Genomic DNA, 21,676 nt, shown 5'->3' with positions numbered 1-21,676 from the left:
ATACAATGAAAATCTTCCCAGTTGTGTATATTAAGGATGACCATATTTTATTGATATAGTTATGTAATACTTGTTTAAAAAAAATCAGACACAAAACAAATCAAGCCAACAATCATGAAACAGAAGAAATCAAGAAACGTAAAATAATCAAAGAGAAACGTGCCACCAAATCTACACACAAGAAGGTACACATACAGGAAATAAAACTGAAATAAACATGCACAAGTTGCACCAAGAAAGATGGACTACATCCTCGAAGAAAGAAAATTAAACATGCAGAGAGATACACGTTGGAGTTTGGAGAGCAACAGGGTAGGTTGAGGCCCCATTTACCTTCGCTGTCAGACATAGCATGTTGGAAATCATCCATGATGAACGCTATGTCACGGTCATACCCTCTTGTCCGTGACTCTTCTCTCATGTGTTGCTGAACTTCGGGCAGTGAATGACTTGATCCAAACTGATCCCTCGTGTCTGCAGATATGGGGGGCAAAGGACCAGCAGCAGCCCTGGCCATTCCCATTGGCTGGCCAACAGGGCTGAGTGGACTTTCTTCTTCTGAATTCTGAGCCACGATTGGTATTCTTCCTCGGCTCTGGCTGATTGGTAAACTGGTGGGCTTAGTTCTGGAAGAAGATGATGAATGGCCAAAGGAGACATCAAGAGCTTCGGCCTCTTGAGCTTTTAATCTTAACGATGAGCTGGAAGAATCCCTCTTAATTGATAAATCAAGCCCATAGACAGAAGAAGGTCTCGAGGAAGGTCTGGACCGGCTTCCGCTGCTGTATGGCTTATCTGCTTCATCCTGTAGAGCTGACCTGATGGTATTTCCTAATGTGCCCAGTCCTGAGCCAAGTGATGAGCCCATGAATTTCTGTTGATCTGTAATATTTTTTCTGAGACCAAATGTGATATCATCTTGAAGAAGCCTCGCCCTCGAAGAAATACCACCAATAGATGAAGTGCTAGAACTCATATAACTTGGATAATCGGGTTCAAGATCTCTGCTTTCTTGAATAGGTGAAAACTTGGACATTTTAGGGTCAATTAACGATTTCTTATGCTTTGATTGCTTTTGGTAGAGTATGGCTGCTGGTAATTGTTTGGCTGCTTGCTTTTCGAGGGTGAGTCTACTGATGCTATACTTCTCAGACTTGGGGAAATGTCTATAGCTAGTATCGGCGTGGTAATAATGTGAAAGACCGGCAAGGTGGTCGAGGCTCTCTGTGCCTCTGCGGAATTCTTGCTTAATCTGGTGTTTCAGAAGCTTTAACTCGTAAGGGTCCTCCATTGGGTCCTCCTCTGCTTTCTCATAGCTGTGCAGTCTGGAGGAAGTCTGCAAAGGCGCTAGGAAATCGGTCACTTCCTGAGACCTGCGGGTCTCGGTGGTTCTAAGGAGACGGTCTGTTTTGGACAGCTCTTTCTCATGGAGGCTGAATGCTGTGCTCAGTGCTGCTGTCCCTTTGGTAATCTCGCCAATGTCATCGATGAGGACGTAATTCCTTGAAGTGTGGTGGTCCATATCCGCATAGAAAGAGTCGGCAGAAATGCTTGATATTGGGCTGCTCACCATGCTGCTTCTTTCTTCCAGTCCTAGTCGCAAATCTAAGCTATTGTACTTACTCCCGAGGTGGGAAACCGCGTACGTATTATCCGTCGAAACAGGAGCGATCATCAGGGGCTGGTTGCGAATCACTTCATAGTTGGACGTGATCTTGGGTTCCAAATACAAGGTCGTTTGCCGAGGCTTCTGCTGTATCACCATCATCTGTGACGGTAACTGGTAAGACGGTTGTGGGCTTGGAGTCGGTTGAGCTTGGGGTGTGAAGGACATGGTGGCCACCGCTTGGAAGGTTGGTTGAGTCTGATAAGGCGAGACTTGCTGATGGTACAACGTCTGCTGCTGAAAATGAGATTGTTGAGTGTACGAGGTGGGTGCTTGGGTGGGAAGAGCCGGCGAGGAGTACTGGTATTGTGTGTAAGGACTCGTCGGAGGAACCAGTTGAGCTTCCGTTTGGGTTTGGGGTGGTATGAACTGGCTGAATTCAGTTTGGGGAGCTGTCCTCGGGCGCTCAATGCCGTGCTGACTTTCTATTCGGCTTGGTCTGGTGCTGCTGACCTCACTGTCCGACATGTAATCCCGGTCCTCGGCTACTCCCTGCAGGTAGGCACGCTCTCTCTTTTCTCGCTCCTTCAGCAGCGCTTCTTTTCTCCTGTTAATCCCCATTTCTAAATACCGTAGCTTGGCATCGATCTCCTTTTCTTCTTCATCAAGTTCTGCTTGCTTCTTCCTAAGCTTGGCAGATTCCCTTTCTACGAGGTCGAGCTCTCGGTCTATGTCCTGGAGAATCTTGGCTCGAGCCATGGTGTTCGTTCTGCACATTCTCCTCCTGGACGCAGTGCCCATTGTGCTATAAGCGGACTGAGTTCCGGCAGGCGCCTCCTCGGGAGGGGGGTTTGGCAGTGTTCTCTTGACTTTTTTCTGGGTTCCAGAGGCTGTCATGGTTTGAGAACCTTTGGTCTACAATCAAGTAAACAAAACATAGTATTTTACTATCAAATAAGAAAATAAGGACCAGAAGTAAACTACATAAACTCTACTCGAATAACTGAGTTCACATACACTGCGGTGTTATAGCATAGTAAAATTAAAATCTCACCCATATTTCAAAAGTTGATCACAAATAAAATCGGTGAAATATTTTCTTTGTTAATTAGTTTTTTTTATAATCATAATGTCTGCAACATTTCAGGGGAGTATTTAATTCAGGGCAAACTCTTATTTTATTATGCAAGCTGACATTTTAGTTTTGCTCCTAGAAGAACTCTTTGCACACTCATTTTCAACCCAATTTATTAAATGTAAGGTTGTTTATTTAATAGATGCTCATTGTAACTGCGTTGCTTGTCTGAAATGCAATATACATTTGTTGGAGATGTTTGTCTCCCTTCCCCGTTTTACATTGTACTATCTTGCAATTTTCAGTGTCTCCACAATTATTTGGATCCCCATGTCCTTTAAATTTTGGTAATCCTTTAGCAACTCTTCTTTCTTCTGAGTGTTTTCACAAATTTGTAAGGGCAAAGATAATTTACTTCATAAAAGGTTACTGCAGCTGGTTTCAGTCAAGTAAAACAATAATTGGTTTTTTTTTTGTTTTTTTTTTGTTTTCGAGACAGGGTTTCTCTGTAGCTTTAGAGCCTGTCCTGGAAACTAGCATTGTAGACCAGACTGACCTCAAACTCAGAGAGATCTGTCCGCCTCTGCCTCCCGAGTGCTGGGATTAAAGGTGTGTGCCACCAACCCGCTAACAATGGCTTTGTAAAATAGCACGTGAAGTAGTGTTTGTTTTAGTTCGCTAATTTGACATAAATATGCCTTCTAACAGGCAGATGTCTTGAGAATCATAAAATCAGAATAGCTAGAGACACGAGAGATCATTTATAGTTAAACACGCTGATGTTCTCAAAGCTGTCTGTGTGACAGTAGCATGCTAAAGTTGAAGCCTAGTCTCTGTTCTTAACCATGTTTTTTTTTAGAAGATGCCATATTCCTTACTCTTTAGCAATTTAAAGAAATAATTCCTATCCACCCTTCAATCATCACACATATATGACGAAAATGGGTGATACTTGCCTATATGAGTTTTGGAAATAGAATTTCATTTCCTTATTGTTCCTTATTATGTTATTATAACAATCAAACATTACTCCTTATTAATTTGATCATATTTGTGACACTTTTGTTACTTTCGAACATCCTTTCATAGTTCACTTCCTTCATGTTTCTGATCTGTTCTCCTGCATAGGTTTTATGAAATATGGGTAAGATACATTTCCAAAGCAGCTGTTGCACACATTACTAATCCTTACCCGCATTCTGTCCATTTTATATGCACAATTAATTCAGGAAGTTGATATGAAAGTCCAATGAGACAGTTGTTTTAGTAGCTATAGGTATCCACTGACTACTATTTCAAAGATATTATTTCTTCTGGACTTTGCAGCTTCCTGGTAAATTTGCATTTAATATATTTTGGACTGCTACGTTGTCAAGGACTGCCTCACTGTTGCTTAGCCTGACTGCACAACGGGTCATGAATGTGGAAACTCACTTGCCGGTGCCTTAGCCGGTGTGAGGCAGGGTGAGCAATGAGTGAGGCGAGGTGAGGCCAAGAGAGACTATCATGACAGGTGATGCTATTTTGGGGGAAGATTTATTTTATGTGCCTGTGCGAGTGCTTACATGTATATGTACTCTGTGTATTACTGGTGCCCACAGGGCCCAGAAGTATGAATGCCAGATCCAAAGTTAAACTTTCATCAGTTCTAAAGCTATTCAAATCTCTTATTAAATGACAACAAGCTGTCTCCATGGGCGTGCACCTTGACAGTACAGGATTTGTCAGTGAGGTGTTTATAGCTTTCTGTGGTAGAACGAAAACGATGAAACAAACCATACTTTAAAGCATGCATTGACCACGTTTTATTTCTGTAGGTGCCCATTAACTATTATTTCAAAACAAACAAACAAAAAACAAAAAACAAGAAGGACCATGATTGAGATAACCGTCACAAACAAATAGCGCAACAAAGCAAATGCAATCTCACACTTAATTTCTAGATTTATAATTCTAAAAAGTAAATGGTATAAAAGTTAGTAAATCAAGACATTTCTCAATCAAGTCCATTCATTCATTCATTCATTCGTTCATTCATTCATTCATTCACTTAGGGGAAAATTAGTTATCAATGTGCTGACTTGATATAAATGTAATGGTCAGTATAGTTCTCATTCTTTTATCCACTGGAATATTAAGATATAAGTTGTCTTTTAGGCCAGGTGGTGGGGGCGCATGCCTTTAATCCCAGCACTCGGGAGGCAGAGGCAGGCGGATCTCTGTGAGTTCGAGACCAGCCTGGTCTACAAGAGCTAGTTCCAGGACAGGCTCCAAAGCTACAGAGAAACCCTGTCTCGAAAAAAAAAAAGATATGTTGTATTTTAAATGTTTCATGAAGACTTCTACAAACATGAGTATATTTCCCTTCAAGTAAGCAAAATAGAGTTTAATGTTCTGATTCTAGGCTGCCATATTCTAATATATCAGATAGCAATAATATTGATCTTGGAAAAGACAGCAGGTCATCTTTTGAATGTATTAGGTTAGGGGAGGTGAGCACTGAAGGCTTTACTGTCTAACAAGGAATGACAGAAGTTTCCCGGAATAGCTTTTTCCTAGTATACTGCTTTGCAGCACTGAGTCGGAGCGAGTCATCTCTTCTACCTTGTAGACAGACAATAGCAGTGGATAGGTCAGTGTTTATCCACTTTTTGTTCCTTAAACAAAAGGTTGGAATATCCGCTTTGAATATAACTACCTTCAGTGTGTAATCTGAGAAGAACTGATTGTCATTTGCAACCACAGCCTTGACAAGGACTTCTCGAGCTTTTCACCACTGTTGCGTTCTTTATAGAACACGGTTACTGCTGATTACACTGAAGTTGTTGGGAGAATAAAAAGTAAGTCATGTAGGAAAGTTACACTGGGGAGGAAAATGAGAGATCATCTTGAAAAGAGACAGGATCATGAACTCCATCCAGGGCACAACATCATGTGGGTGAGGCAGCTTAATGAGTGGAGGAAATGAAGGTGGAAGAAACATTGTGCTAAGTGAATCGGTCCCGTCTGCTCAGCTTTAGGCTTGTTTTATAAAATATGGAGGTTCAGTGTTAAGACATCTGTTTCGTTCTTCACCAGAAATAGGAATGTCCATTAAATTTTGGGTCTTCATTTTAAACGGATTCATTGCATTGTCAATATCTGAGAGACGAAGGTTTTGAGGTGCAGTTTTGAGTCAATGCTATAAAGAAGACTGTTCTAGCTTATGGGAAACACACACTGAGATGCCATTCTAGGGTGGGGAAAATATAACAATGGCTGGTTGTGTGGAGGCCACAGACTTTTAAACAATTAAAGAAGATGTGGGGGAGAATAAAATGGCCTTCAAGAAGCTCTCCAGGCAGGCCTTGGTGGCGCCAGCACTCGGGAGACAGAGGCAGGTGGATCTCTGTGAGTTCGAGGCCAGCCTGGTCTACAAGAGCTAGTTCCAGGACAGGGTCCAAAACTACAGGGAAGCCCTGTCTTGAAAAACAAAACAAAACAAAAAAAAAAAAACAAAAAAAGTAAATACAAATCAGGTTACAGGGCAGAGGAGAAGCATTGCTGTCTAAAGCATTTGAGGGTCTGAACTTGATCTCCAAAGAACCACATAAAAAGCTGTTCATGCGCAAGAGTTTATAACCTAAGCACCGTGGAAGCAGAGACAAGTGGACCCCTGGACCCCTGGACCCTTGGGAATTTCTGACAACCAACTCTGAGTGAGACCCCAGATCCTGAATTTCTTGTAATCCCCTGATCTGAGTGCCTACAGTTGTTCTGAGCACGAGGCCTTCAGGAGTTCCTGATGGCAGCAGAGTGGTTTCTGGTGGGTTTGGTTGGGGCGTGGCTATCTCTATATAATTTGCCCCTGAACACAATGAAGAGGACATTCTTGGGGAATTCAAGGATGACCCGTGTCGCTGTCTCTCTGTCTGTGTGTGTCTGTGTATTTTGACCTCCAGCCCCTTGCCTGAAGCTCGCAAACTGGGTGCCAGCGGCACCGAACGCAGACACGGGGGCGCGGTCCAGAGCAGTCCGTGTTACAGTAATGATCTGATAAAATAAAAGAAGCAAGAATGTACTAGATTATTTTGCCTCGTTATCAATTTGCCCCATGCTAGTAAAGCACGTTCACCTCTTTTGACTAATTTTTCCATGAGCAGGTTGCTAAACTGTAAGATCACCTACCCGCTTAGGCCTTTTTTTTAAAGGGAAGCTGCTTTTGCCCCCTAATCTTTCTCCTCTTCTTCACCTTGTTTTGGCTGCAATGTTGACTTGTGAGGCCGTCATCAGAGTTCAGACTGACATGGGGCTGATCTTTCAGCCACCAACATTGTCAGATAATTAAGGCTTTTGTTCTTTATAAAATACTTAGCATTGGTTATCTTGCCGCAGAAACAAGAAGCCTCATAAAATTCCTGGGAAACTCTCGACTACCTGCTGAAACTATGAAAACTAGCATGAATGAAACTGTCAATCTGACTGGAAACTTCATAGACTTTAGACTTCATTAAAGGCTACCTATTACTAGGTTTAAAATAGTAATTAATTATGTAATTAAATACACATGAAAACCTTAACCGTGTACTTATTTATTTTGCAGATCAATACTGGAATTACTCAGTGAGATCAGTTGCACAGCTAAACTTAATTTCAAAATCAGAAAATCCCAGCCTTCAAACAAAATCATTTAAGAAACAAAGAGTTCGAACAAAAATACATCTGAAATCTAAGGGCAATTAAAAAATACAGCTGGGAATATTGTAACAAACACTAAACACTTCGGTGTTGCTCATTATGCTGAAGGCTGAGACTGTAATGATAAGATGTGATCTGTACCCTTTACTTTTGGAAACCATACAGAATCTAAGAACAGAAATCACTCTGAGGTAACCTCTTCCATCTACTTCAGTCCTCCAAATTCGGAAATTCTGTTCCCTTTGAATATGAAAATAGGTCTTTTTCTTCTCGCTAAAAAGAATAATTAACATATTCTTCTAATCTCTGACCTTATTTCCCTCAGGTCTGGATAGAAGAAAATAATTATAAGCCCTCATGCCTCTAAATTAGTATTCCGAAAGTGGAAATGTGTAGGGATTTTGCCTCCTCCAAGCAAGGCAACTGTATAAAACATAAACCCGGTCGCCATGTTCATTTAGCTTTGAGAGGTTTGGTGAGGACTTGATGATGAAGTTGTGGGCGAGCCTAAGAACAACAGAAGGAAACTCATGCCGCACTTCTTTCCAGTGAGACTGAGGGCAAGCGGAATTAACTCCAAAGTCACAATAGAAACACTAAGATGCTCTCCTGTCTCCACTGAGGGCAAGCGGAATTAACTCCGAAGTCACAATAGAAACACTAAGATGCTCTCCTGTCTCCACGCCTTATCAAGACTTATCAAGCAAGACTTATCAGTTTTGAGACAAGATAGCAGTTGAATATAGGAAGAGTCAAGAGCATGTCCTCCAGAGCGTGCCTTTAGTGAAGCGTTCACAGAAAATCTTTATCTTCTCCGCTGTCCCCCAGTTCCACAGGTTTAAAGGAAGGAAAACGCTAAAATTCTACACATTGAAAACTGGGCTGCAGCCCAATATGAATGAATGCTTTCTTGATTAAAATACTAGAAAACCAGTACTAATATAATGGGAAGATCTTCAAATTATGGGAAAAATCAGATAATAAAATCTTGAATGTGTACTACTGACAGGGAGAATTTATCCTTTGTGAATGGAACTGAAATTGACCAGAGGATAGTTTAATTGTAAAAATCTAGAGCCAGTAATAAACATAAAATGATGATGATGATGATGATGATGATGATGATGATGAATGTGTGAGAAGCTAAATTACACTCTTCTGGCAACGGAAGAGTACAAGCAAAGCAATAGGACACACGTAGAGGTCTCGGGACAAGTTCTCTATGTTTCCCGCAGGCTGAAATGCACTCAGTATTCCATCCTTAAACTTTCCTTACTGCACCTTGTGTCCCAGTTTGCTTTGTTTTCGTGCTGAGATCTGATGTTCTTGGGCTGAGCAGCCAAGCAGAAAACGAGTTTCTACCTCACTGGACAGAGTATGAGAGACGCCGGTCCGTGTCACATTTATCACCTTATATATTCTGGAAAGTCCCAAAGAGATTAATTTCTTCTTTTTCCAAATATATATGAAGTATTTTTTAAAGCGCTCTTAGAACTTTTGTTAAGGTGATATATCCATGTACATCTATGTTTCTATCTTCTCCCCTATCTCCCCTTTTCCCTTCTTTTCTATTGATTCAGATGTCTTTATCACAAGGAAGAAAACTATATATATATATATATATATATATATATATATATATGCTGTTTCTAAGGATTTCTGTGCAGTTCAATGGCCACATTGAGTTTCTTATTCCTTTGATTTTCTTCTCAATGGCTTTGTTCTATTATCACAGCCATAAGCAGGGTTCCATGGAAACTGTGTATTTTATAACAGACATTGGAAAAGTATTTTACTATGAGTGCTTTAGTAGAAGGTAATATCCTTCTTAACTCATGATGATCAATCATAAAACTTTCAAGAAAATAAGGACAGAGTACCCACTGCCTGTTTTAAACTGTCATTTAAAGCAACAACAAAAAATGCACACCAAAATCACGTGAAGTTGTTATCACATACGCAGTCCTCAAGACTAATTCTTGACTGTTTGACTAATTAATGAAATAATTACTTGCCTTTATATTGGTATGTTAATTTAAAAGAAGAAAGTAATCTACAATGCAAATGTAAACATCAGGATGTATGATAAGTAGTATTTACATATTAAGACATATCATATTATATATGATACACAAAATAAATGCTGTATTTAATAATTTAATTCAGAAGAACTCAATCCTAAATAGGAAAGGAATGTTTTGATAAGTGATCATTAGTGTCTTTTAATTTCAATTTTCTAGTACACTGAAAGTGTCAACTATTAAGTTCAACAAAAATATTGATTGAAATGGAATTTCCCTTGTAGTGTTATAACAAAACCATGACCATCAAAAACAACAACAACAACAAACATTCAATTCATTACTACAAAAGTAAAAACTAATGCTTTTTAAGCATTGAAGTGCATAAACTTTGACTTCTGTGATAAATAGATTTTTACTTGAAAACTTCTAACTTTGGTTTCTGGCCAAGAGAATACCTTTCCTAAAACTAGTTATTAGATTATATGCTCTCATCTTCTGCTGGGAAATATTATTTTAAGCGGTGTGACTTTGGCTTATGCTGCATTTGTTCAACTCTGTGAAGCTGTGTTACTTTGCCTGTCTAAAACACCTGATTGGCCTAATAAAGAGCTGAACAGCCAATCGCAAGGCAGGAGCAAAGATAGGTGGGACTGGCAGGCAGAGAGTATAAAGGAAGGAGAAATGAGGAAGAGGAGGAGCAATGAGAGAATAAGGAGAGGAGGACACTAGGGGCCAGCCACCCAGCCACCCAGCCAGCCAGCCAGCCACCCAGCCACCCAGCCAGCCAGCCAGCCACCCAGCCACCCAGCCAGCCAGCCAGCCACCCAGCCACCCAGCCAGCCAGCCAGCCACCCAGCCACCCAGCCACCCAGCCAGCCAGCCACCCAGCCACCCAGCCACCCAGCCACCCAGCCACCCAGCCAGCCACCCAGCCAGCCACCCAGCCACCCAGCCAGCCAGCCACAGAGTAAGAATGAAGGTAAAGATACACACAAGTAAGAGAAAGGTAAAAGCCCAGAGGTCAAAAGTAGATGGGTTAATTCAGGAAACGCTGGCAAGAAACAAGCCAAGCTAAGGTTGGGCATTCATAATTAAGAATAAGCCTCCGAGTGTGATTTATCTGGGAGCTGGGTGATGGGTTCCCCCAAAGCCAAAAGAGTAAAAAGTAAAATATCACACAACATAACTCACCTAAAAGTTAAGGATATTTCACAAATATTTTGGTTCCTTTTTACCATTTCCTTGATGGAATTTCAACCTCATGGTCCTTTAAATGTGTTTTACTTATATAATTCTTAGAGTGACAGACACTATACTAGGTTCTTATGGTAGAACAGATGTCAAGAACACAAACCATATGGAACTTTTAGGTATGACACAGTAGAAAAAAGGAGTTCTGATTTAAAAAATAAGAGATGAAGATGGAAGCATTCTATACTGAAAAATAAGAAATACTGTTTCAGATGTTGAAATAATATCACAGAGAATGAGGCCAATCCAACAGTATTGAGCTGTAGGTGTTGGCAATCACTTTTCTCAGTTCCCGAAGTAGTAGTTATTCTTAACACTTCTGTTTTTTCACACTATTTCTTTTCTTTTCTTTCTTTCTTTTTTTTTTTTTTTGGTTTTTTGAGACAGGGTTTCTCTGTAGCTTTGGAGCCTGTCCTGGAACTAGCTCTTGTAGACCAGGCTGGCCTCGAACTCAGAGATCCGCCTGCCTCTGCCTCCCGAGTGCTGGGATTAAAGGCGTGCGCCACCACCGCCTGGCCTCATTTTCACACTATTTCTGACGTTTGTATACATTATGTTAAAATTCATTTGGTTATACAAACATCAATTATTGAAGGGGTGCTATGCACATACAGATACAGAGTGAGCTGAACATGTTGTTCAGTAGACTAACTCCAGTTCTGGGACACAAGGAAAGACACGGGATAGCAGGTGATATGTCTTCAAAGTCAGGGGGCTTCCTCTTAGTTATTTATATTACTTGCTTGAAGAGTACTGACTGGAATGTTATCAGTTACACATGAAAAACATTGCACATGAAGTTCAGAATGGGGTGGAAATATAGATAAGGTTTGAGAACATCCCATAATTTATCAAATGGTCCAGGAACAAAAGATGATCTGCTTTTGAAAGGGTGGTAGTAAGCAGTCAGATATAGGACACATATGTGATATTAAGACTTTTATGTTGTATCTTACCACGTTACTTACGTTGACTTATTTCAATTTATGATTTTTATGGTAATTTCTAACATCTTCACTCCATGCATGAGAAAAATCAGGCAGAGAAAGGTTTATCGGCTTCCTTAAGTTCCCAGTGCTGGCTTCTAACAAAATTTGAATCAAGAAAGTGCAGAGTTACAGGGTAAACCATTCCAAGAGCCATGGTCTTAAGTAGAAGGCACAAAACAAAGGTAGTTTTCTATTGCCTTGGAACAGTTCACCTCAAAATGGAGTGGCTTAAAGAAATACTATTTGATTTTAACTTATCTTCCCCCCCCCCAAGGTTGTGAGATGGAGAAAAAGCAGGGGAATGATCTTGTAGTGAAACTTGGCTTAGTTGTACAGAGGCAGGACATTTCAGCTGACTAGAATACGGGCAACCCTGAACGACTAAGATGAGCAAATGCATAAGTGATCAAAGAAGCATCGAGAAAGTGTGTTTACATGTGAGAGGTCAGACAACAATTGTGGGAATGAAAGGACAACATGGACGGAAAGTAGTAATCATGGGTGAGCTTCAAGACAACAAAGGAACAGAGTCTCTGGTGTTAGATAATCCTCACAGATGCAAACTCATCCGGGATACTAAGCCTTGATTGTGAAATGCCAACTGTCTAGAGGAAGGTGGTGTCTTAGAGCATGTATGAATGCTGATGCACCCAACAAGATTGTTTTGCTAATGCAAGGATATTCTTGGAAAGCAAGACAAGCACTTGAGTGGTCTTGGTGCTGCTTTATATATTTTGACTTTATAATTTATATTTTCATGCCATATATTTTGTTCATGCTGTTTCTCTTCCCCTAACTTCTTTCAGATACACCACCAATCCAGCTTCATGTACTTTCTCACAAACAAACAGAACAAACACCAACTAAACTAAAACATCATCATCAAGAGCAAGCACATAAGGTAGATGAAGTCCATTTTGTGTTGGCCTACCAGTCTTAACCCGCCTGTCGTGTGGCCAATATACCCAGTGTCACTCATTGGAGAAAACTGGGGCTTTCTTCCCTAGCAGGTATCAATTACAAATAGCTTTTTGTTTCAAAGTAAATAATTCTTCCATATATATATATATATATATATATATATATATATATATTTAAGGTGAGGTATGGACTAATTTTTTATAAGGAAATAAAGACAAAAAAGTATACTCACTGTATTTTTACATTAACAAACTTCTAAGTATATTATATGCCTAGAGTTTACCTTGCTAATAATTTTGCCTTAAGTTATTCTGACAAGCAGACCATCTATTTTGACAAATGGAGGTTTCTGCCCATGTAGACTCCTGCCTTCTGTTTGCTTTATGAGGTTATCCTGGGTGGCAAAGCTTGACTCAAAAAATAGAAGTGATTTCCTCTAGATCAAGTGATAAGTTCTCCAGATTGCTAAATCAATCTCCTTATCTGACAGGTGAGACTGAACCAGGTTTAGAGCTGCTTCAAAGAAAGGACAGCCATGCCTTGGCTTGATAATTAAACATCTAGGGCCATCTCAGAAGGCACTGAATTCTTAGAACATAGGACTCAGATGATGTAAACTGGACTTGATCTGAAAACCTCTTTCCTGCAGTCTAGCTTCCTGGGTTTCAGAAAATATAATGAAGCTGCCAAGACAAAGAAGCAATTAAACTGTCCTATTCAACTGCAACACCTATAAACCGCAACCAGCAGCATGGCAATAATGATGCTCTAAGTACCAGTCACATACTGATGAAAATTAAGAGCTGTTGGACTGGATTTTAGGCCCATTCAACAGAAGGAAAACATCTTGCATGGTACTGGAAGCTTAGCTTCCAGTGGCTAGTGAGGTCAGAGACCTAAGCAAAGAATCTAGTACTTTGTACTAGTACTTTGTAGACTGGTAAGATCCTTACTACATTCTAAACACCATCCTTATACCCACAGATCATGAAAGTTCTCTTAAGTGAAGCAAATGAGACAATCACAGGAAACCACAACTGGACTCAAAGTAGAAATCAAGAGATTTTGGGGAGCCATTCCCCACAGGTACAGTTAAACCACAACTTTCATAACATCAAGGAAGAAATGGGGAAGAGTGTAGGAGCCAGAATATCAAGGAGACAGCTGTGACAGTCTCAGGTCAGTCTCAGGTCAGTTTTATATCCTATCCAGCGAAAGAGTCTCTTCTAGAAATGTCCACATAAACAGGAACAGAACAATGGCAGTATCAATGGATATGTAAACGAGAAGGGGAGCATTTTCAGGTCCAATTCCTAGACAATAAACAATATGCAACTAATGAACACTGAGAAAAAAGAAAATAAGACTCTTTCAGGGAAAATCCCCTTACTGAAAAGATATTAAAAAAAACCAACAAAAGTAGACTCAACAAGTTGTGTACATATATATATATGTGGGTGTGTGTGCACATACATATCCACATATGAAATATGCACTCATGTATGCAATGTATACATTTTAAAAGTACATTCACATTCACACACACACACATATATCCATGTGTATATATGTATATATACACCCATCCATGTATATATAAAGAACAAAATGGTATCAACTTGAGAGTAGGGGCATGGAAGGGTTTAGGGATAAGGGAGGGTAGTTGGGAGGGGTTGGGGAAAGAAAGGAAGGAGTAAAAGTGACATAATTCTACTTCAATTCAAAACATATTTTAGAAATAGAACACAATTCTGAAGTTCTCCTCTAGCAAAGGACTGTTCTTTAAGAAGATGATAATTGTGTCAGAATATTTACAGTCCGTGAAACAAAGGCAGCAGTGACTCACGACTCCTTTTCCTGCAGTCAGGATTTGAATATATATATGAGAGAGAGAGGGGAGGGGGAGGGGGAGGGGGAGGGGGAGAGGGAGAGAGTAGGTGTAGGTAGGTGGGGTCAATAAGAAGCCATGGAGCTGCTGCAGGGGACAGACACGCCCAAACCATGCCCTTAAGCCACAGCCACGTGGCAATATACAGATTAATGGAGATGGGTTAAGTTAGGATATAGAGTTAGCCAGAAATATACTTAAGCTATTGGCCAAACAGTATTGCAGATAATATGGTTTCTGTTGGGAAATGAACAAGCGACTTCTCTCAACACTCCAATCTTCATCATAGGTCCCTGGGAGCATGGCTGAGTTCACAGCTTCTTAACCTTTGAGAAAGGCTAAGGTTAGGTCCACATTTTAAAATTATCCTTACTCTATAAGTAAATACCCCCATATGATCAGAAAGCATTACACCCATTAATATTAAAAAATGGTTTTTATAAACTATTATAACTAAATGATACAATTAAAAACTAGTCAAAACTCTTGAAGAATTTCTCCAAATGAGAATTCAAATACAAATGTCAAGGAACATTTGAACTAATGTTCAACAGCATTAGTTGCTAGGAAATCCAAAATCACAACTATATACTAGTTCATATTCAATAGGATGGCTATTATTTTTTATTATAGCAGAAAGGAGATAGGAAAATAGCAATGCTTACATTATTGATAGGAATATAAAAGTTTTAAGTGCTCTGGAAGAGTTTGAAAATTCTAGAGCAAAATGTGGAATTACTGTAAGGTTTATCATGTGTACTCCTAAGTACATATCCAAAGAATAAAAGTAGGCACTTTAACAAATACATATGCATTTATACTCATACCTATATAATTCAAAATAACCAATATGTCCATCAACAGATGAAGAGATAAGCAAATTGGAGAGTGTATTATACAACAGATTTCTAGAGAACAAAGGAAAAAACTAATACATGGCAAAGTGTACATGGATGTTGGAAATATTACTTAAAATAAAAGTAATCAGGAACACAAGATCACATATTTCTAGTCCCGTTAATATGTATACCCAGAGGAGCTGGATCTACACAGACAGAAAACACTGGTGGCTGCCTGAGGGGAAGGGGAAAAAGATGGAAGTCGCCCCTGAAAAGGTGCAGGCATTTATTTTGACGGGATGAAATACTTTAGAACTACATAGAGGATGTGGTGGCTGTGTAACATTATAAATATGCTAAACACAACCAGCTTCTCTATTTTTAAATGGCAAATTTGATATGAATTTCACATTAATTATAAAAGGCTGTTCTTAGAAATTATTTTTACTTCCCAGTATTTGACATATGAAAAAGAGTTGTCTTCATTTTAAAACACTTTTATTTCTGATCTCTTTTGTTGATGCTTTATTGGAATTAAATATTAATTTCAAAATTCTTGGCAGTGGCTAGCAGCGCCCAAATTACAGGGTTTTCTCTGTAAAACACACTCTGAGTTGAGGTGTGTAGCTTGGTAGTAGAACAACTGCCTACTACAGGCAAGGCTCTGGGCTTGATTCCCAGAACTGCGGCAAACAAAAAGCGACCCACTTCATTTGAGTCTATTTTGATATGTAAAATAATCATCTCTATCATCCATAACTTAAAAAAATTGCTTATTGCTGGGTGGTGGTGGCGCACACCTTTAATCCCAGTACTTGGGAGGCAGAGGCAGAAGGATCTCCGTGAGTTCAAGGCCAGCCTGGTCTACAGGAGCTAGTTACAGGACAGCTAGGGCTATTACACGGAGAAACCTCGTCTCAAAAATCCAAAAGAAAAAAATTGCTTAAACATCTGTACATAAACCTTATATCTAGAGTTCCCTTGACTACTGAAAGTGCTTACAGTGCTAAGAATATGGTACAAATGTTTCTCCTATGAGTGATTATGCTTGCTGTGCTTTGGAAACTGTATCTCACTTGGGCAACAGCATCCCACTGCATATTTTACATAACCACTGCAAGCGCATGAGAAACACGATTTTCCTATTTTACAGATTTTAGGATTGTAGCCACTAGCAGGTCCTATTTCAGTGCTATTTAGGGACAGCAGTGTCTCATGTAATTAACCAAAGCCACTCAAATTTACTTCTGTATTTTACATCCCAGAATGTATTCATTGAAGAATATATCTCAGTACGAATGGGAATTGACCGGAATGAAAGGGCTTTGTTCTATGAGCTTAAAACAAAGAAACACTCCGCCCCTATGATATTATATTTTTATATACTTATTTATTTATATATTATAAACTATGATAATAGCTTATAAAATCCATACTTTAATCACATGACTACAGGATCTTACTGGGTAGTGACCTCCCCCCACCCCAAGCTTATTCTTTTCTCCAGGAACACACATGTTCAGGGTGCTGTTGTTTTCAGGGTCTAGAGTTCGAAGAGCTGTGGCCTTGGAGACCACATAAGCCACCATGAGGCAAAGTTTGCACAAGTAAGACTTGCTCTCTTTGAAGTACTATGAATAACTGGAATAGGATAATGTATCAAGGAACATACAAAAACGATTAATTCCCTTTAAATATTATAATTAGCCTGGGATTCCTGCACCCAGTGGCAGAGGTGGCAGGATTACCCAGGAGTGTGAGGCCAGTGTGGAGTTGACAGTGAGTTCCAGGACAACCAGAGCTCTGTAGCAAAATATTTATTTTAATATTTATTTATTTTAATATTTAAGCAACATTTTAATTTATGTGTATGTGTGTGAGTGAATGCATTCCCTACCATGATGAACTGACTGTACTCTGGAAAGATGAACCGAATTAAAGCTGCCCCTTTAAGTCGCAGACAATATAACTATTTTTCCCTTTCCAAACAATTTAACTTTTACAGGGTTCTGATTACCTAGAGATACTGAATACCATTTTTACTAGCATCTAATGATACTTTCTTTAAGGTAAAAAAAATAGTATATGCCACCTGGCTGTATTCATTTATTGGAAAATGGGCTAACCCATTTGTGTGGGAAATCTGAAGAGAGCATAAAACTAATAAAATGTCTAAAAATTAAAGCAATAACTTGTATGGAGACATAAATGCAAATATAAAAATTGAAAGCGCCTCTTGCTTCTTCCCAGCAAGCGATCTTTTATGCTCTGGGGTGTTAACTGTAGCATGGCTTACCGGGGATTTAGTCAGCTTGAGAACAAATCGCTTCTCCAGAAAGAGCCGCTGCTGTGACTGCAATGTTTTCATGAAATATCGACTTTCTGTCATTTTCATCTGGATATTATTAACTCTGTTTTTATAGACAATGAAATGTAATTCTTTACTGAGCAGGAGCTATTCTTTCAGTTCTTTCTGAACGTGAAGTATTAAATCTGTGGCTGCTGCAAAATGTTTCCCAGGCATCAGGTCATTAGCAATTTGAAGAATGAGGCCGCCACCGAGTAACAAAAGCACTCAGAACTTTGACGACAATTCTAAAAGTGGCATTGAACTATACGGGAGTGAGAAAGACAGTCTGCGCTCATGCTGTTACAATGGCTAACCACAAAGCCATAAGGATCTCTATTATTGGGTGTTTCTATCTCTCTGATTATTCCTTGTCCTAAAACCTAACCTTGAAACAAATGTGAGATGGGTTTTGTTTGCTAGCGGATTTGTTGATTTATTTTGTGTCTGTGAGTGTGCATGGCACACGTATCACAATGGATGTGTGGAGGCCAAGTGACAATGTGTGGGAGCTGGTTTGCTCCGTCTATTGTGTGTGTCCAGAAGCATCTTATCCTATGAGCCATCTCACTAGCTCCAGAGATGTTTGCAACTGATAAAACATTTCTTCTCCATAAACTGAAATCCTGTGAAACACTGCTCATAAAACTTCAGTCCTGCCGTAAAGTCATGGTGATTGATAGGTCCTACCGTAAAGTCACGGTGATAGGTCCTGCCGTAAAGTCACCGTGATAGGTCGGATTTCAAATGTTCTTTGGATCATTTGGTTCCCTGTGAGACAATACTATTTACAATCGATTAGGGATTGTACATTTAATCCAGTGAGTGTCAAAAAGCATTCTATAGATTAGAAGATAAAGTTCACAGGCTTGTAAAATCATGTCTTTTTTTTCTGTTATTTTAACTTCTTAAATTTGCTTTCAATTTCTAGTTCTACACAGACACAGAAAGAAGCAGGTCAATGGTTTTTCAATAGTCAAGCCATGAAATATGGGCTTATTGTGCATTTCTATAAGTATTTATTGGCATGTAATTCCTGCCACACATGAAAAACTGATTGAAATTTTCAATAAAGATGACTCCTGCAAACAATATCAGGGTGATTTTTGTTAGAACAATTTTGAGCACTGGTAACTATATCACATAAGAGAAACTCATACACATTTTTTTTTTCAGGTACTAAGGAACAGCAAATTGTCACATTAGGTTATTTAGTAAATATTAACAGTTTCTTCACACGGTTACCTGTCACATGAATCAGTGTTTTCAGGTCAAGGTTCAAATGAGGAAATAACTACCCAAGTACCTCTAGGCACAGAGCACAAACCCTGCAATTAGGACTGAGTTCAGTTAAAGAAACAATGAAGCTATGCCTATCCTTGTCGGGCAGGAACTCACTCCCTAGCAGAAATTAAATGGATTTTTGACCCAACCTCAAAAGAGTGATTTAGTCCTGTGGTTAAAATAACTTACCAGAAAGAATTTCTATTTCTTCAAATAATAAATAATAAACAAGTAATTAGTCATTCAGTTGGGAAGAGGAATGGCAATAGCAAGTGTAATCACCTTCAGCTTCAAGTCTACTTGTGTTATCCTGAATTCAGTCTGTGCTCTTTACTGTTATCTGCAATATTAAGCTTTTATTTGACATCACATCCAATGAAATGTGATATGATGAGTCCAAGAAGAAGAATATAGAAATGTAGATTCCAGGAATAAGAATGTAAGAATAAAGAAAAACAAAGTTGTAAGCCTAGGAGAATGAGAGCAGTCAGTCAGCAGCTTTCTCAGCAGCTTAGGGATTAACAAGCTTACAGCCCAGAGCTCTGCCTGCAAGGCTGAAGCAGCCTCTGCAAACTGAGAGGCAGATTTTAGACAATCCCCCGGTCACTCGTGACCAGCAATTGATGTGAGCTGAGTTAACTCTGAAATGATGGGATGTATGTGACTTTCCTGCTCCGTGAAACTGGCAGTATGGGGGAGCGCAGAGCCTCGGTAAACACCATCAGAAAGTGCCAGAGAGAAACAATGGACTAAATAAATAAATGTGGACAAACATAGTTTAACAAACAAACCCTGTCATGGAAATTCTAACAACAGGCAATTTATATCTGAGTTTCACCTCGATACTGGAAAAACTGCTTTGTTCATGTCTAATGCTTGTTGCTTCTTGCTATAAAAAGAGGGAGCTCAGAAACAGTCCTTTGCCACAGGCTTACAAATCCACCTCTGGCTGTGGTCTCAGCTACCTGATATGCATTTTGTGCTCCATGGAGATTTATTTTTTTTAATTTTCTATATTTTTTTCTGGAATAAAGTTTGCTTCTGGTTTTATAGACTTTGGTGTTCTGTCCCTGATCTTTGCGTGACCCCCCGTGGACTCAACAGGAGTTCATTTTTTCACAGCAAATAAATTCTTAAATTACGTACGGGGCTATAATCGGGTTTAATAATTTCTTATATTATTTTCAAGAATTTTCCTGGCTTGTTGGTGCACATCTTTAGCTCTGGCATTTTGGAGGCAGGGGCAGGTAGATCTTTGTGAGCATGAGGCCAGCCTGGTCTACATAATGAGCTCCCACAGGACAACCAGGCCTACATAGTAAGATTGTTTTTTTTTTTTTTTAATCAACTGTTTTAATATGAATTCTTCACAACTTGTTCGTAGTATGAAATTAAAATAAATAAAACATTTCTGTTATTTAACTTTGGACTAACCTACTTCAACTTATTTAGTCAGTTCCTTTGAGACTCTGTGTAGCTTACAAATTTATTCTCATCATTCCCTAACTCAGACATTAATTATAACCCCAGACACACACAACATATCAAAAAGAAAGCCTGTTATATGGTAATAAAATCCTACAATAGTAAAATTGATGTTGGGTAGGTCTAGTAATTAAAAGGACATACACCTTAATTTCAGATTATTCACTTTGAAATCATTGAATAAAATAGATTTAGCTCCTATAGAAGTAAAGTGATTTGTATATTTTAGCTATGCAACAGCATATGAAACACTGTACAAAGCCACAGGTTTATGTGTGCATATTCTCCATATGTATGAATACTAAAACAATATATATGATATTAATGTATATTATATTGAATATGAGAAGAAAATATCAGAAAATTAATGGGACATATTGTTCTATAACTGTAACTTATGTCTTGAAATATATTCTTATTTTTCCAATTTTTAACATTATTATCAGTTTAATTGCTATTTTGTTCTTAATAATAGCTAATGCTGTATTTTTTAAGTCCTAATAATTAGCAATTTTTAGAAATATAAATAGATACACAAACATGTGCATTTGTGAGTTTTGGAGGAAGTGTATTTGGGGGAACATGTGTGTAGCTTTATTGAAGAGGTGATTATCAGCCTCACAATTGTTTAAATAGAATAACATGAGCTGTTGAGAAAATCGTATTATAAAACACTTTGGAAGTTAAATAATGTTAAGTAATGCTGTACATTAGTAAATTACATTAATCACAATCAGATCTCAGTCGAGAAGGGTCCCTCATATCTGTTAAGCTGGCTTGTCAAAATACCCACTGTTACATTTAGGTCTTTCACTAGCAGGAATATAAAACTGTTTCTTAGAAGCATGCTAACTTTTATATTTTGAAATATGGACTTCTGGAGAAGATAAGAAAAATGGCCTTTCAGTATTCTGAATTTTGAATTAATCCTACAATACTGATTAAAATAAATTGCAATATTATAGAATAAACAATAAACCGACATTTGTATTTATGTTAATTTTATCATAAGACTTGATAATACTTTGCTAACTATTAATGCCTCTAAGTGACTTCACTGTTATATTTTTAAAAAACACTAATATACTGCTTCCTATTTTAATTTTAACATAGTTGGACTTTGCAATATAAGATTTAATCCCAACAAATATGTGAACAAGATAGAAAATGAAGAAAGATCAGACCTAGAAGTTTCTAGTATTTACAAATATATCTTTAATATGTAAGTACATTTTCTTAAATATCATTATAAATATGATTTTATCAAAATCAGTTTTAATAAACTAAAAT

General features: G+C 38.6%; 1 protein-coding gene across 1 annotated transcript in view; it reads right to left on the bottom strand.

Annotated features, from left to right (window-relative positions):
- Pclo (piccolo presynaptic cytomatrix protein) overlaps window positions 1-21,676 on the bottom strand; it is a 266,676-nt gene that overhangs the window by 103,256 nt on the left and 141,744 nt on the right. Inside the window, 1 exon segment of the mRNA XM_038315454.1 lies at window positions 334-2,521. Coding sequence (XP_038171382.1) covers window positions 334-2,521 — 2,188 coding nt within the window.

Source organism: Arvicola amphibius, chromosome 18 (assembly GCF_903992535.2).
Source record: "Arvicola amphibius chromosome 18, mArvAmp1.2, whole genome shotgun sequence".
NCBI classification, from domain to species: domain Eukaryota; kingdom Metazoa; phylum Chordata; class Mammalia; order Rodentia; family Cricetidae; genus Arvicola; species Arvicola amphibius.
This window is presented reverse-complemented; position numbering and strand designations above follow the sequence as displayed.